General features: G+C 37.7%; 1 protein-coding gene across 1 annotated transcript; it reads left to right on the top strand.

Annotated features, from left to right (window-relative positions):
- Positions 1 to 1,745: 1,745 nt before the first annotated feature.
- LOC127448860 (mannose-1-phosphate guanyltransferase alpha-B) lies at positions 1,746 to 13,293 on the top strand. Its single transcript, XM_051711725.1, has 12 exons — positions 1,746 to 2,031; positions 2,915 to 3,012; positions 3,494 to 3,597; positions 3,860 to 4,052; positions 4,155 to 4,214; positions 9,978 to 10,108; positions 10,239 to 10,373; positions 10,490 to 10,587; positions 11,536 to 11,582; positions 11,670 to 11,762; positions 11,883 to 12,051; positions 12,255 to 13,293. Exons 1-12 carry the CDS (start codon positions 1,992 to 1,994, stop codon positions 12,353 to 12,355), a joined length of 1,269 nt encoding a protein of 422 aa, XP_051567685.1. The 5' UTR covers positions 1,746 to 1,991; the 3' UTR covers positions 12,356 to 13,293.
- The last annotated feature ends 3,750 nt before the right edge of the window (positions 13,294 to 17,043 follow it).

Here is a 17,043-nt window from a genome sequence, read left to right as displayed (position 1 = left end):
TCAAGATTAAGAATGCTTGCATCTCCTGTAAACATGGCCATACAGGCCATACAAATGCAAAGTCTCTCAAGGGTTATAAAGACAGGTAGTCTCAGTGATGCCCTGGATAGAAGCACACAAGTCACAAATTTCTTTAAACATTAATAAACACATTTTCCTCTCCACATCTCATCCTTTCTTTGATGTATGAATAAGTACGCTGGCAATACATTCATTAACACTCTGAACATGCAGTAAAATATCAGTGGGTGTGACAGGAGAGAGGACATCCCTGAATGTTTGTCCACAGATCAGTATCAAAGAAACACTGCTATATGCTTTGTGTCTGAGAATGGTGAGGCTCTCATTTGGGGAAGGCAATTCTTATGAAGCATTCTGTGTGGTCTTCTTTTTGATACCAGAACCTTATATGTTCATGGAGACTTGAACTTGCAGATCAATCAGCGCCTTTCAAACCAGTCGTGAATATGGGCTTCTGCACAATGTTCAATGGTAGAACTTTTTTTTTTTTTTTTTATATATATATATATATAAATACTGTTCAAGCTGCTTGCACACTTGGTCAGGCAAGGGCTTATAAGTTATATCAAATGCTTTTTAGTTCTGGCTGTTACATGGCAGATAAAGTTAGTTGCCATTGTTGTATAAAACACTTTTAAGTGCCACAGAATCAATGAAACATGACTGTACTACAGGATGTAGATAGTACATCCTGAATTAAAAAGCTAGGCCTGCCATCTTGTGGTCTAATTTTACCTAACTGTTTTCTGTCATTATCCTCTTGTGAAATACAAAGTGGGGTAGCCTTCAAGAGAGAAAGCTACTCACCCTCATGCCATCCCAGATGTGTCTGACTTTCTTTCTTCTGCAGAACACAAATGAAGATTTTTAGAAGAATATTTCAGCTCTGTAGGTCCATACAATGCAAGTGAATAGTGACCAGATCTCCGAAGGTCCAAAAAACGGCATAAAGATAGCATAAAAGCATAAAAGCATAAAAGACTCCAGTGGTGAAATCCATATCTTCTGAAGTGAAATGATAGGTGTGGGTAAGAAAAAGATCATTATTTAAGTCCTTTTTTTACAACAAATCTCCAACCAGTAGGTGGCTGAATGTGAAAGTCACTTTCACACCAGAATGTGGAAGAGAAAGTGTAGATTTTCAGTAAAAAAAAGGGGGCTTAAATATTGATCTGTTTTTCACCCACACCTATCATATATCTTCAGAAGACATGGATTAAACCACTGGAGTCTTATGGATTAATTTTATGCTGCCTTTATGTCCATTTTGGACCTTCAAAGTTCTAGTCACCATCCACTTGCATTGTATGGACCTACAGAGCTGAGATATTCTTCTAAAAATCTTCATTTGTGTTCAGCAGAAGAAAGAAAGTCATACACATCTAGGATGGCATGAGGGTGAGTAAATGATGAGAGAATTTTATTTTTGGGTGAACTGTCCCTTTAAGAAGTGTTTTCTTTTATCCACCAACAATAGATGAATATAATGAGGACGGAATTGTCGTTTTTATTTAATCTGTTTAATGCCCATATGAACCAAATATGGAACAAGTGGACCGTCTGTAGCACTCAGTATTGTACAAAAGTCGACCCATTTCTCCTCTAAGCATCAACAGAGACAGACGGCCAGACCAACAGCAGATACGTCACAGTGGGCGGAGATAGTGGGCGGAGTAGTGGGTGTGAATACAGTACACACTTCCGCATTACTGTAGGCACCGGATATGATGAAACAAGTCAGCATTGATTAACCAAATGTACGGCTCAGTTTAGCGTTATCACAAACTTTGAAGCGGTTGTAAACTTTCCGCTCGTTTTCATAAAACGTTTTATTTAAATCGGCTACGGTACTACTACTACTACTGCTGCTGCTACTACTACTAATAATAATAATTGGACGGGATTTAATCAGCGTTAATAAATCTGTATATTTCATCGTCTTGAACATTGAACTGAATCATAATTTGAATATGTTTAAAGCGATTATCTTAATTGGGGGCCCTCAAAAAGGTAAGACTCTATTCTGTATGACTATTATACGAAGATATGTATTAATCTGTTGTGTATTATTAACAGTATTACAATATGATGACGTGGCGCGAAGGACGTCATACCTGCAACAGGTGTAACAGCATTTAACACAAGACAAAACGTTGTGTTATTGTTTTGAAAGGACATTAAAAGTTCGGTTTCTGTGAGTTTACAATCCACTTGTGCGTCAAGTTTGGCCCCATTTCTCCCTTTTCTTTTTCTTTTCGAAGTGGAGCTATTATTAATGACATTTTAAACACCTCTGTATTTGGCAATACATTCATAATTTCTCAGCTAGCCGATGACACAACTTTGTAACTTAAAGATAAAAGTCAGATTCTTAAGAGAATTTACATTATTAAATTGTTTACTAAAGCCTCATGCTTATTTTTTTTAATTGATCAAAGTGTGAGTTATTTTGCCTTTATGATTCTGAAGATTTATTTATGGAAAATATACCTTAGTATTTTCTTAAAATCATAAATAACAACAAGAATAATTAATAAAATGTTATGATCTCTTGTTTGTCTTTCTGATTGAGTTTTTGTTTTATATTTCTTAATTTTTTATGTAATATATATATATATATATATACACACACACACACACACTGTATATAATCCAATGCAGTGCTAATTGTTCATTGTTTGTGTTATATGCAATAAATTAATAATAATAAAATGAATTCAACAAAAGGTGAACTAAAATAAATTAATCAACAATATAAAGTTGTTTTAATATTAATTCATAAAATTTTTAAATACTAAATAAACTTCTGGGAAATGCTATGGAGATTTAAATCTTAACCTGAAACGGATCTTATTAAAATGAGTTTGTGTACTGTTGTTTCACCTGTATTCAGGTACCAGGTTCCGTCCTCTGTCATTCGAGGTGCCCAAACCACTGTTTCCTGTGGCAGGGGTTCCCATGCTGCAGCATCATATAGAAGCATGTGCCAAAGTAAGGCTATGACAGAAATCTTTTTTTATTTTTTTTAATTTATCCCCTTTTCTCCCCAATTTGGAATGCCCAATTCCCACTACTTAGTAGGTCCTCATGGTGGTGCGGTTACTCACCTCAATCTGGGTGGTGGAGGACAAGTCTCAGTTGCCTCCGCTTCTGAGACCATCAATCCACGCATCTTATCACATGGCTCGTTGTGCATGACACCGCGGAGACTCAGCATGTGGAGGCTCACGCTACTCCCCGCGATCCACGCACAACTTACCACACGCCCCATTGATAGCGAGAACCACTCATCGCAACCACGAGGAGGTTACCCCATGTGACTCTACCCTGCCTAGCAACCAGGCTGGAGTCACTCAGCACACCCTGGAATGACAGAACTCTTGATTGTGGTTAGATCACATGTAGAGTCTATTAAACTAAACATCATTCACCGTCATCAATATCAGTGGCACTTATTTATTCTCTTTAACAGGTTCCTGATGTGAAAGAGATCATCCTAATAGGTTTTTATCAGCCCAACGAGGAGCTAAACCACTTTATTTCTTCTGCTCAGCAGGAGTTTAAAGTCTCAATAAGGTAGATGCAAGAGCAGTTCAGATCAATAGAAATGTTAAATTAATGCACATTTGGAGACTGTTCTTTATTGTTTAATATGATTGCTGCTATATTGATATATTAATATTATCTCTCACAGATCTGATCTTTGTGCTGTTGTATGATTAAAAAAATAAGTCAAACAGAATTGCAGAATGAGAGGCATTTGCACAGCATTTCAGGGCTTAAACGCAGAATCTATTTCTTTCTTTAATCAGATATTTTATTTATTTATTTTATTTAGGTACTTGCAGGAGTTTGCCGCTCTGGGTACAGGTGGTGGGATCTATCATTTTCGTGATCAGATCCTGTCTGGAGGGACGAATGCATTTTTCCTTATGAATGCAGATGTATGCTCTGAGTTCCCCTTGCAAGAAATGCTTCGGTTCCACCGTCAACATGGGGACAGTCATTGTGGTGTCATACTTGGAACCACAGTGAGTTTAAGTTTAATGAATGAGAATATTAATATATAGTGGATAATATGATCTGGGAATCTACTCCAACCATCTTAATCCAAACTATCTGACTTTTTGCAGGCCAATAGAAAGCAATCCTTGAACTATGGATGCATTGTTGAAAACCAGCAAACAAATGAGGTAATATAAATACAGATATTTGCTTCCATGCATACTTATGGTTATATGAGTGTGACAGTGCGTCCGAAATCACGTACTGTCAGAGTATTTACTGCATTTGATGAGGGACACAGGGACTAAAAATGAAGTATTTTTAATTTTGGTTTGTTCTGAGCAAAAACTATTTTTTTGTTCCGGTTCAGGAGTTCCACAGCCTCCTTTCCAAATGGTAACCAGTTAGAAGAGCAAAATAAAAGAATGGGTAATAACGCTCTTTTTAAAACAACAGTACTCGGCGCTAAGGGGTGGGTGAAATACCACTTGGAGTGTTGCCAGATCTCGCAAGAGAAACAAGCAACCTGGTCTGGAAAAACAAGCCCAAAATAAGCCACTTCACCACTTCACCAAAATAAGTGAAAATAAGCATACATTTCTTTCCCTGTGTGGTGGATTTATCAGCATAGAAATCATAACAAGCATACAGTTAATTAACAGTTAAGTATCATTTTAATTACAGATCTGTTTCTCAGTCAAAATCCGGCAGCATCAAATCTGTATTAATGCATCATATCTAACAATAATTCAGTGAAGACTTCTCAGAACAACTGAGAAATGCACTTTTTACGTCTAATAATGTTTGCCTTGTATCTGGATTAGCTGTGCATGTATACAGGTATGTAGTAATTGTACATAGTTGTTTTAAAGGTCTTTATTCACAGAATGTCACATCCATAACGGGCAATTAGGCAAAGAAATGTGTGATGCAGCAGTTTCAGGATCAGAGCACATGTTTTTCAGGCAGCTTGAAGTGGTGTAGTTCCAAAAATTTACTGTGAAATTTACTGCGATAAAATCTTTGGCCTTTGGTTTCATGAAAAAATGATCAGAACAAAATAAACCGGTTATAACCGGTTACCAGCATTTAAAAATAAAGTTTTCTCTCCGGAACAATTGAAAATCATTTTGTTCCCATTTTCGGTTACGTTCTGCAAAAAAATGTGTTCGTTTTCGTTCTCGTTTCTTGTACCGTTTTTAGTCCTGGAAGGACACACTTCTTGGCCGGAAGCAAAGTAGGTTCTTTAGGGATGCAGGTGAGTATTGCACGAATACTCACTTGAATACATTACGGACATATTTCATCCGGGAACGTGGGCATTATCCCATGACCCGACTATAACAACAACCATGAAAATAATTTACTCTGGTTTTCTTAAACAAGCACCATTTAAGCACAAGGAACTTCCTTGGTATATATAGCATTTACAGTTGAAAAGAGTCGCCAAAATAGACCTTATTCACAGTAGCAGAATCTTTGATTTTTATCGTGAATAAAAATGAGGCTGTGAGGGATTGATTTACCAACTCTTCAATGGCATGTACAGAACCAAGCTGTATGAATCTGCTAGATCCCATCTGATTTTCCACAACTCTGTTTTTTTGTCTACTGAAGTTTCTTAGAAAGATATTTTTTCAATGTTTTGTCTGCGGAACGATCCAAAAACACTTTGAACTGCAGTACAGTCCATTGAAGAGACTATACGTCTATCCCTCACAACCTCATTGTCATTTCAATCAAAAATCAAAGATGGCGCTGCTGTGAATAAAGTCTGTTGAGGTTCTCTGTTGTTTGTTTTTTTTTTTCCAGCATTTTGAACGTGACGTCTCAATAATAAAGGGGTCATGAAATGCTCTTTTTTTTTTAAATAGTTTTATTATCTTCCCTTAGGTCCACTGATAATGTTATTGAAGTTTTTTTCACCAAAACAGTCATAATTTAGTAATAAATGATAATTTTCCACCCTGTCTCTGGCCCTATGTCTAAACGCTCGGTTTTGGCCTCAGCTCCTCTTTTAAACTTCAGCGTAAACGCCCACTGTTCTGATTGGCTAATATCGTGCAGCCCCTCAAATACAGCCATATTTGAAATTCAATCGGAAGAGAATGAACCACCCCACGATATTATAAAACTCTACATTTCAGTGTTTACACATAATGCACATCCAACACGTTGCATCCGAATATATTAAACCATTCATCTCAAGCACAACTGTTAACACTCACACCCTGTCTACACCGGATGTGAGAGGTGCATCGCGTCAAAAGCAATAGAACCCATTATAATCAATGATACTGTCTACCATGTAAGCGTCCGTTGCAGTAAACAGTAAAAAGATCTCCCGTTCCATTTTGCGCTGCACGCGCTGGTGCTACTACTGCCAACAACAACACAAATAAACGGTTTAGAAAGTTAGTGTTGACGCACCCCGTGTAAACAGCCTCAAGCCGTTGCGTTGCGTCAATGGATGCGCCCAGTGTCATGACATTTGAAATATTCATGAAAGGAACTTAGGGCTGCACGATATGGAGGATAAGTTGTTGGATAATGCGATATTCGATGTGCGATACGATATTCTGATGACGTCATCAGAGTGCACGGAACATCATGACCCCCACCGCCCAATAAAAAAAAGACTGTCAATCCCAGTGACCATAAAAATACTTGTCTTTTGTTCCAAATTGCATTTAGACTGTGTATAATATATACAGATTTACCAGCAGATGTTAAAATTCATATTTAAATATTTGTATATGAATAAGCATATGAATGTAAAGTTAATTAGTCACCATATTTTGGGATATCCAAAATTTGTGAAATTCGAAATATTAAATTTTTACACTGTAATTCATGTTTGTATTTATTTCGTAATTAGTACATTAAGTATGGGACTTCTACTTTGACCAGCAGCGCTTGCCGTAGATATTTGTGTTGCTTTAACGTATCTGTTCTCAGTCCATGCTGCACTTCAGATTGAGAGAAAAGATTACACGGGACAATCCATTCATTGAAACCCATCCTTTGATATATCCAAAGCGGCCATTAAACTCTTTAATCATGTGTGTGACAGATAGAGATAGCTGCCCATTCAGATGGAGCATGGCACAGCGTGCACGCTCTCTTATGGCACAAAAAAAGAAACATGAATGAACATCAGAGGGTATATTGAAAGATACAGTTCATCTTCTCCCTGCTCATATATACCACACGCACACAAACCAAGAGACAATCGTGTGCCTGGTCTGTTCTCTATCTGTGTCACCATAAATGTTACTTTTCAAATTATTAAAAAAATAATGCCTTTATCGCAAGCCCTTGCAATATGCATATTGGGATATGTACATTTGCGATTTTTTTTTTTTCTATACATTCGATACAGTGCATCCGGAAAGTATTCACAGCACTTCACTTTTTCCACATTTTGTTATGTTACAGCCTTATTCCAAAATGGATTAAATTCATTATTTTCCTCAAAATTCTACAAACAATACCCCATAATGACAATGTGAAAGAAGTTTGTTTGAAATCTTTGCAAATTTATAAAAAAAAATAAAAATAAAATAAAAATCACATGTACATAAGTATTCACGGCCTTTGCTCAATACTTTGTTGAAGCACCTTTGGCAAAATTACAGCCTCAAGTCTTTTTGAGTATGATGCTACAAGCTTGGCACACCTATTTTTGGGCAGTTTCTCCCATTCTTCTTTGCAGGACCTCTCAAGCTCCATCAGGTTGGATGGGGAGCATCGGTGCACAGCCATTTTCAGATCTCTCCAGAGATGTTCAATCGGGTTCAAGTCTGGGCTCTGGCTGGGCCACTCAAGGACATTCACAGAGTTGTCCCATAGCCACTCCTTTGTTATTTTGGCTGTGTGCTTAGGGTCGTTGTCCTGTTGGAAGATGAACCTTCGCCCCAGTCTGAGGTCCAGAGCGCTCTGGAGCAGGTTTTCATCAAGGATGTCTCTGTACATTGCTGCATTCATCTTTCCCTCGATCCTGACTAGTCTCCCAGTTCCTGCCGCTGAAAAACATTCCCACAGCATGATGCTGCCACCACCATGCTTCACTTTAGGCATGGTATTGGCCAGGTGATGAGCGGTGCCTGGTTTCCTCCAGGCATGACGCTTGCCATTCAGGCCAAAGAGTTCAATCTTTGTTTCTCATGGTCTGAGAGTCCTTCAGGTGCCTTTTGGCAAACTCCAGACAGGCTGTCATGTGCCTTTTACTGAGGAGTGGCTTCCGTCTGGCCACTCTACCATACAGGCCTGATTGGTGGAGTGCTGCACAGATGGTTGTTCTTCTGGAAGGTTCTCCTCTCTCCACAGAGAAACGCTGGAGCTCTGTCAGAGTGACCATTGGGTTCTTGGTCACCTCCCTGACTAAGGCCCTTCTCCCCCGATCGCTCAGTTTGGCCGGGCGGCCAGATCTAGGGAGAGTCCTGGTGGTTCCAATCTTCTTCCATTTACAGATGATGGAGGCCACTGTGCTCATTGGGACCTTCAATGCTGCAGAAATTTTTCTGTACCCTTCCCCAGATCTGTGCCTCGACACAATCCTGTCTCGGAGGTCTACAGACAATTCCTTGGACTTCATGGCTTGGTTTGTGCTCTGACATGCACTGTTAACTGTGGGACCTTATATAGACAGGTGTGTGCCTTTCCAAATCATGTCCAATCAACTGAATTTATCACAGGTGAACTCCAATCAAGTTGTAGAAACATCTCAAGGATGATCAGTGGAAACAGGATGCACCTGAGCTCAATTTTGAGTGTCATGGCAAAGGCTGTGAATACTTATGTACATGTGATTTTTTTTATTTTGTATAAATTTGCAAAGATTTCAAACAAACTTCTTTCATGTTGTCATTATGGGGTATTGTTTGTAGAATTTTGAGGAAAATAATGAATTTAATCCATTTTGGAATAAGGCTGTAACATAACAAAATGTGGAAAAAGTGAAGCGCTGTGAATACTTTCCGGATGCACTGTATATCATGCAGCCCTAATGGAACTGTTTACTTACGTTTTTGATCAGGTCTAATAGCGTTTTAACTACCACATCCTTTAATGACAATTCCTTGGCAAAGCTTGAATCATTTTATGACTGGTTCACAAGCAATCCATGCTGAAATACGCTGAAGACACATCCACATGATGCACATTCATAGTCCAAAGCACAATGAAGATGCGCACATCCAGTTTACAGTATCATCCTGTACTGAGGTGCACATCACCAAAAATGCATCAAAACGGTTAAAAACGTCCATTTAGTGTATGTTTAAACACACCAACAATTAAAAATAGTGCAGCAGAACTGTATGTTGAGCAGTTTGTGCACACAACAACAAGTGGCAGCAGCTGAATGTAACCGAATGGCTTAAAACTGAGTTGTAATTTGACACCGCGTCTTTTAAAGCGGCACCAGAGACATGACAACAGTCAAAAACATCTATGTAGTCCATGCTTATATACAAAAATAATTCAAAATAGTCCAGATGGCTCCCATTTGGTATAATAATTAGACCACTTGGTTAGACCCCAAGAGTTAGACCACACTAGGCCACACTGTTTGTCCTGCTCTCTCTCTCTCTGTGTGTTTGCAAACTGAGCCCCAGTGGGTGAGGCCAAGTGTGTGATGATGTAAAGTAGGCATTGATGTTGTTGCTGTAGAGGCGGTCATGAATTAATGAGTACCCGTAGTGACGCAGGGAAGTCACGGAAGTAGAGAACAAGGCGTTTTGGCAGCTCAGTTTCAATAAATGATTTTATTGCATTGGGGATTAAGTTTTGAATTCTGAAAAATTGTTTTTATAGTAGGAAGACCTCTTATATGAAAATTTGATTCCTCATGACATGACCCCTTTCATTAGTTTGATGTTTCCATTTAGATGATACCTAATCTTCAAAATAATTCACACTATACTATTTATAATTGATTTTTCTTTCAGGTGCTCCATTTTGTCGAGAAACCCAGTACATTCGTAAGTGACATTATCAACTGTGGCATCTATTTATTCACACCAGACATTTTCAGCCATATTGGGAAGGTTTTCCAGAAGAACCAACAAGAGAGGCTCCAGTGAGTGTCACTGACATAGTTCAGCTCCTAAACCACTTTGTGGCCGTATTTCCTTTACTGTAGAGGTTTATGTAATAGTTGGTCAGTCTGACCTGTTTGTGCTAAAATGCATTATTTTTTTTTTCTACAGAGAAGAGCTCACCTACGGTAGACAGATGCCAGAGGTGATTCGTCTTGAACAAGACATCTTTACAAGCCTAGCAGGACAGAAAAAACTCTACGTCTACAAAACCCAGCATTTCTGGAGTCAGATCAAGTCTGCGGGGTGAATAAATAACATCTTTCTCTCAGTCTTTCTTTAAGTTTTTCCCAGTTGTTCAGTTTTATCTTCTACCCTCCTTTTTCTGCCACTGTTTTGACATTATATAATGTAATTGTCAGGTCAGCAATATATGCTAGCCGCTTGTATCTCAAACAGTATCATCAGACACATCCTGAGAGACTGGCCACAAACCAGGATGGAACCCCAAAAATAATAGGTAGGAATATGCTGCAGGAAGTATTCATTTTCATTAAGTATACCTGTATAAAGCTGTGATTATTTCATGAAACAGAATTGATCAACATTAGTATGGCTGGGTGAGATACTGTTTCAAATGATGTACTGGTAGAAATGAATCAACTGATACAAATTTTCTAGGATTGTCAGTATGGTCTGAATTTGCATTTCAGTCAGAGGTTGTGCTACAAATAGTGACGGATCTGAGTTATTGTCTATTTTAACCATCATTAATTGTTTGTTTTTGTCATAGTCTCTCTCTCTCTCTCTCTCTCTCTCTCACGCACGCACGCACGCACACACACATTGCGCACAGAGAGAGAGCGTGAGTGAAGAAGCCACATAAAGATGGTTAAAATGAAAACTGATGCTCTAGTTCTATTTCATGCCTCCTAAATTTGTTTTATTTTTATTTTTTTTGTCTGTCAAAATGACAGTCAGCATTCATCAATTTAAAAAATAAAATAAAAGCAAAGAGTTTGTTTAGGAATCAAAGCAAACCCTTATATAACCTGTCTATATTCAACTAAAGAAGCCAAATTTGTTTTTGCTTGGATTGAAAAATGATGGAGAGGAGGTAAAACAGATATATTATTTATAATTTTTACTAAATAGTTTTTATTTATAGTTTTTTTCCTTTACAGTAAATTCACTGATAAACCTTGTATCATTAAAATGTACATGACTGTTCAAATGAACAAACATAAAATGTTGTCAAATGTGTGAAAGGTCGACAATTACTTTGGGCATTATTTGCAAAAAATAAAAGGAACTTTCATAATTTTTCGGAAAAATGTGGATGCTGTAATACATGTCTTTATTGAACACATTTTTGCATATTTGGGTACAGTATATCACCCAGCTTAGTGTAGCACTAGATAGTTGTATTACATAAATTCACTGAACCTTGGTTGTGTTCCACCTTCAGGAGATGTTTACATCCACCCTACGGCAAATATTGACCCCTCTGCTGTGGTAAGAACACAGACAACCTCAAATACAAGGATTTGTCAGAACTAAAGATGTGTTTCTTTATTGTACTTATTTTCTTTCTGTCTTCAGCTGGGTCCTAATGTTTCCATTGGGAAAGGGGTGACAATTGGCGGAGGTGTAAGAGTGAGAGAGTCCATCATTTTACATGGAGCCATTTTACAGGTACAAGTCGGTCAATGTAGTTGTAATGAACTGTTCAGTTTTCCAACAAAATCAAGTAGACATTTGAAATACAACTGAAATTAAAATGGTCTTAAGGAAATATTTGGTCATCTCTTTCAGGACCACTGCTGTGTATTAAACAGTATTGTTGGGTGGGACAGTACAGTGGGTAAATGGGCAAGAGTTGAGGGAACCCCAAGTGACCCGAACCCCAACGACCCTTTTGCCAAGATTGACAGTGAGACATTGTTCAGGGACGGAGGACTGACTCCATCCATCACCATCCTTGGTACGAAGCTCTTGCTTCTGTTACAGTGTAGAGCCAACATAGACAGATAACTTGTTTTATATTATGGTGTGATTGTAGATTCTGTCCAATAGGTGGAGCTGTTGTTTCAAGATATAATATCAACCAAGCATCTTGCAGTATTGTGCTATTGAATTTATTCAGCAATTTATCCAATGTCTCTTCTTTCTTTCCTTTCCTTTCAGGCTGCAATGTGAATATTCCATCAGAGGTCATCATTCGAAACTCTATCGTCTTGCCTCATAAAGATCTCAACCGAAGCTTCAAAAACCAGATTATCTTATAGAAGTTCTTTGACTATAGACTCCTGAGTAAAAACATTGGGTCAAGTAGAAAGTATATAGCCTACAATTTGCACAAAGTATTGTTTATTGTTTATCAATTCTGTATTTGATATTCACAGATCAGTGAAAATGTTTTGATCAGATTGTATTATGAAATGAATGAGGTGCATATTACGGTTAAGCAGTAATGCATTTTTTGGATAATTCCAGGACTTGGAATTCGTACTTGATGTCATGCTGAAGCACTGGCCTTGTCCTCATGGGATAATACAACACAGCATAAATCTGTGTGGTTATCTGATTTGTATTTTTCTGATTTCTGGAGGTCTAATTAGCTGAAATTTTAGTCCTTAATTACAAATGACAAAGATAGCCACTAAAATAAAATGGGGAGTGAGCAGTAAAGTATTGATTTAAAACGTATGTGTTTGGAGGCACATAGTATACAGTCGTTCACATATCGTGCTGGCCAACGTGGGTCCTCAAGGGCACGAATAGAAAAGGGCTGTGGTAAGGGTTCTGCTTTTTTAACAAAGAGGGCTTACTGTTAACTGTTCCTGTTTTCTCTTAGGAGAACATAACAACCATGCATTAAAATCATCTAAGAAAATACAAGGAACAAGATGAGTTTTATGCCAAAATTTGCACAGATTGTGGCCTGATGTTTCTGTACTTAAAAAAAAAACAAAATGGAATCCTGTCAAATGAATGTATCTTAATACTCATGTTGTTGAAGTTTACATTAAACACATTTTTCAGCTACAAACAGGTACAAACAGATTGAAACTGGCAGGGCCATATGGGTGACCAGTTTGACTAAATGAAAACACTAAGAAGTGATTGTATGTGATTGAATTGAAAGTAATTGAATAAGTGCCTCTGTGTCTTTCTGTCTGCCAGGGAAAATGCAGAACAATTTAGGTACATTTGAAGTCAGAAATGTACATACACTTAGGTTGAAGTCATTAAAACTCATTTTTTAACCACTCCACAGATTTCATATTAGAAAACTATAGTTTTAGCAAGTCGTTTAGGACATCTCCTTTGTGTATGAAATGAGACATTTTTCCAACAATTGTTTACAGACAATTTTCTTTTTCTACTTTTAATTGACTATTTCACAATTCCAGTCGGTCAGAAGTTTACATACACTAAGTTAGGCTAATTGGAGTCAATTGGAGGTGTACCTGTGGATGTATTTTAAGTCCTACCTTCAAACTCAGTGCCTCTTTGCTTGACATCATAGGAAAATCGAAAGATTTTTCTTTAAATTTTTCAAGAAAACTGTGGACCTCCACAAGTCTGGTTCATCCTTGGGAGCAATTTCCTAACTCCTGAAGGTACCACGTTCATCTGTACAAACAATAGTATGCAAGTATAAACACCATGAGACTACGCAGCCATCATACCACTCAGGAAAGAGACGCATTCTGTCTCCTAGAGATTAACGTAGTGTGGTGCTAAAAGTGCAAATCAATCCCAGAACAACAGTAAAGGACCTTGTGAAGAAGCTGGAGGAAATGGGTAGACAAGTATCTATATCCACAGTAAAACAAGTCCTATATGGCCATAATGGCCATCGTTATGTTTGGAGTAAAAAGGGTGAGGCTTGCAAGCCGAAGAACACCATCCCAACCGTGAAGCATGGGGGTGTCAGCATCATGTTGTGGGGGTGCTTTGCTGCAGGAGGGACTGGTGCACTTCACAAAATAGATGGCATCATGAGGAAGGAAAATGATGTGGATATATTGAAGCAACATCTCAAGACATTAGCCAGGAAGTTAAGGCTCGGTCGCAAATGGGTCTTCCAAATGGACAATGACCCCAAGCACACCTCCAAAGTTGTGGCAAAATGGCTTAAGGACAACAAAGTCAAGGTATTGGAGTGGCCATCACAAAGCCCTGACCTCAATCCATTTGTGGGCAGAACTTAAAAAGTGTGTGCGAGCAAGGAGGCCTACAAACCGGACTCAGTTACACCAGTTCTGTCTGGAGGAATGGGCCAAAATTCCAGCAACTTATTGTGAGAAGTTTGTTTGCCCCAAGTTAAACAATTTAAAGGCAATGCTACCAAATACCAACAAAGTGTATGTAAACTTCTGACCCACTGGGAATGTGATGAAAGACATAAAAGCTGAAATAAATCATTCTCTCTGCTATTATTATGACATTTCACATTCTTAAAATAAAGTAGTGATCCTAACTGACCTAAGACAGGGAATGTTTTCTACGGTTAAATGTCAAGAATTGTGAAAAACTGAGTTTAAATGTATTTGGCTAAGGTGTATGTAAAGTTCTGACTTCAACTGTATATAAATGTAATGTTGGAGGCAGGCTGAAGGCATGAGCAGATGAAGACGATGATGTTGTGAGAACCCAAGTGCAGTTTATTTACATTAAGTGCAATCCAAGACATGCAAAGATCCAAAATGTGAAATATCCAAAACAAACATAAACTACGACGAGACTAAACTGGACTAGACTGGACTAAGACCTCACAATGAACAACGTTACATGATTAACAATCATAATACTCAACAAGAGACAAAGGGCTTAAATACAGAGACTGGGGCAAACAAGATGACAAGACAACTGGTGATGAGCTAGAACTCTGCACAGTTTCAGTTAACCAAACAAAAAATATTCGTGTTGTCCCAATGCAAATGGATTAATTAATGCTGAAAAGTCACTTTTTTGTTGTTGAATCAACTCAGTTAATTTAAATAATTTTTTTGGAGCAATATGAACACGGAAGGTTTGAGTAAAACTGACAATATTGAAAGTTCATTTTTTCAGTGTATAAAACGATTGATTTTAAGTTGTTAATTATAAGTACAGAAACAATATATTTTTATCGCAAAATATTCATATATCACAAAGATATAAGTAGTTTCAGAGTATAGGGAGACCGACTCGACTGCGTCATTCACAGTTCGTCATGGCAACTTTTTGCCGCTGTTTATTTGACGTGACTCTAATTTTTAGATTTTTCTCTTCAGGATTCAGGGGTAGTGTAGTTCTTCACCAGTAATTCTGATACTAAACACTACAGAAGCATATACAGTACAATCGATTAACAACCTCTGAGCTCACAATAGGTCTGTCTTTAAAGGTTTATAAGTTATTGTCAAAGATCAATTACTTTATGGAGAAAATTTATGGGATTTTCACTTCCGGAACCCCACTGTTGTGCTCTATGACATAGCGACCAGCCTATTAGATTGTAACTGGTGGGTTTTGCCATCTCTAACCAAATAAGTGAACTATATGCATCAGACAATCCATGGGTATGCTGTCTGAGGCTATGATTTGACGTGAAAATCCTTTGGACAGAGCATTCAACAATGGCATTTAATATTCTTGACCATCAGGCCAGGGATAGATCCCAGGCAAATTTTTATGGCAACTTGCATCAGAACTCTGTTTAACTTTCCCATGCAATCAGGATACAAGAAAGTAACAAGATACAACAGAACAGCAATTTCTTGTACTTAAACCCTCTAGCATTAACTCTGACAGAAAATTGGAGTCTGCCATTTTTTTTCTTTCTTTAGAAGTAACCACAGAGTACCTTTTAAATGTGAAACAATGCATCTTTGCTATACGGATAATATGTAATTCAGAGAGGTGACAGCCTCCTCCTTCCTCTGTAAACATGCTGATTATTCACAGAGTGGATTGGGTCAGGAGAGGTTTAATGGCTCCTTTGTGTGCAGATTCTTGCGGCTTTATCTTTACTCCTACTCTCGTCAGACACAGCACATATTTCCAGTTTGAAAATAGAGTTGTGTGTTCTCGTTCAAAGCTTTTTCATGTAAGATTTGAAAAAAAAAATAATAATTCTGCTGCTAGCTATGTGCATAAGTTTGCTTGAGAGAAAGACTAGAAAAGAGAGAGAATGAAAGAGAGAGTAGCATTGGAAGCATAACAGCCCAGACCCATAATTGTGTTACACAGCCAGCAGGGATAAGGAATATACTGTTCAGAATGTATTGACAACAATAAACTAATCAATAACAAATTAATCTATTATTCATAAATAATCCAAAGTGTTATGACACTAGAGTCTTGACCATGCAGACAAGATTTAGAATGAAAAACACAGAAAGTGAATGCTTAGAAAGACACTATCAGAGTGATCATCTAATAAAAACAAGAAATGGAGACAAGACATAAGTGAAACAGTTCCCAATTAGAGTTATGGTCCTCCCCATCTTTAGCCATTTTTAACCTATTTATACTCTGTATCTTTTGATACTATTTAAAATTACATGTTACATGTTGTTTATTGGTGTTTAGTTTAGTTTTTATATTTTTTGATTCTTTTTTATATACTCGTGTACTCTCTTACACTTTTATATCTAACTGTACAGCACTTTGGTTCAACTTTTCTTGTTTTTAAATGTGCTTTATAAATAAAGTTGACTTGACTTCCCAAATTCCCAACGTGAATTCAGGACATTATGTTCAACGCAAATGAGGAGTGATATGATGCGTCGTCTATCACTACACACTCTCAATGCGAAATCGTAAGGATTCATACGACTTTTTTAAATTTGGCTAATTCATATGATACCATACGACTGCACTCGTATTAATTCGTACAACTTTCACTACAGCCAATGACGTCGCCGGACATCGTTTCCATCTAATACGCAACAGTTACTTGCTTCTGTCACACACAACAGCT

Source organism: Myxocyprinus asiaticus, chromosome 12 (assembly GCF_019703515.2).
Source record: "Myxocyprinus asiaticus isolate MX2 ecotype Aquarium Trade chromosome 12, UBuf_Myxa_2, whole genome shotgun sequence".
Classification (NCBI taxonomy): Eukaryota; Metazoa; Chordata; class Actinopteri; order Cypriniformes; family Catostomidae; genus Myxocyprinus; species Myxocyprinus asiaticus.
Note: the sequence above shows the minus strand (reverse complement) of the source record. Positions and strands in the feature narration are given on the sequence as shown.

Coding starts and splice junctions, on each gene's coding strand:
- LOC127448860 (XM_051711725.1), top strand. CDS start 1,992: ATGTTTAAAGCGATTATCTTAATTGGGGGCCCTCAAAAAG. Junction 11,583..11,669: donor ATATTGACCCCTCTGCTGTG/GTAAGAACACAG, acceptor TTCTGTCTTCAG/CTGGGTCCTAATGTTTCCAT. Junction 11,763..11,882: donor TACATGGAGCCATTTTACAG/GTACAAGTCGGT, acceptor CATCTCTTTCAG/GACCACTGCTGTGTATTAAA.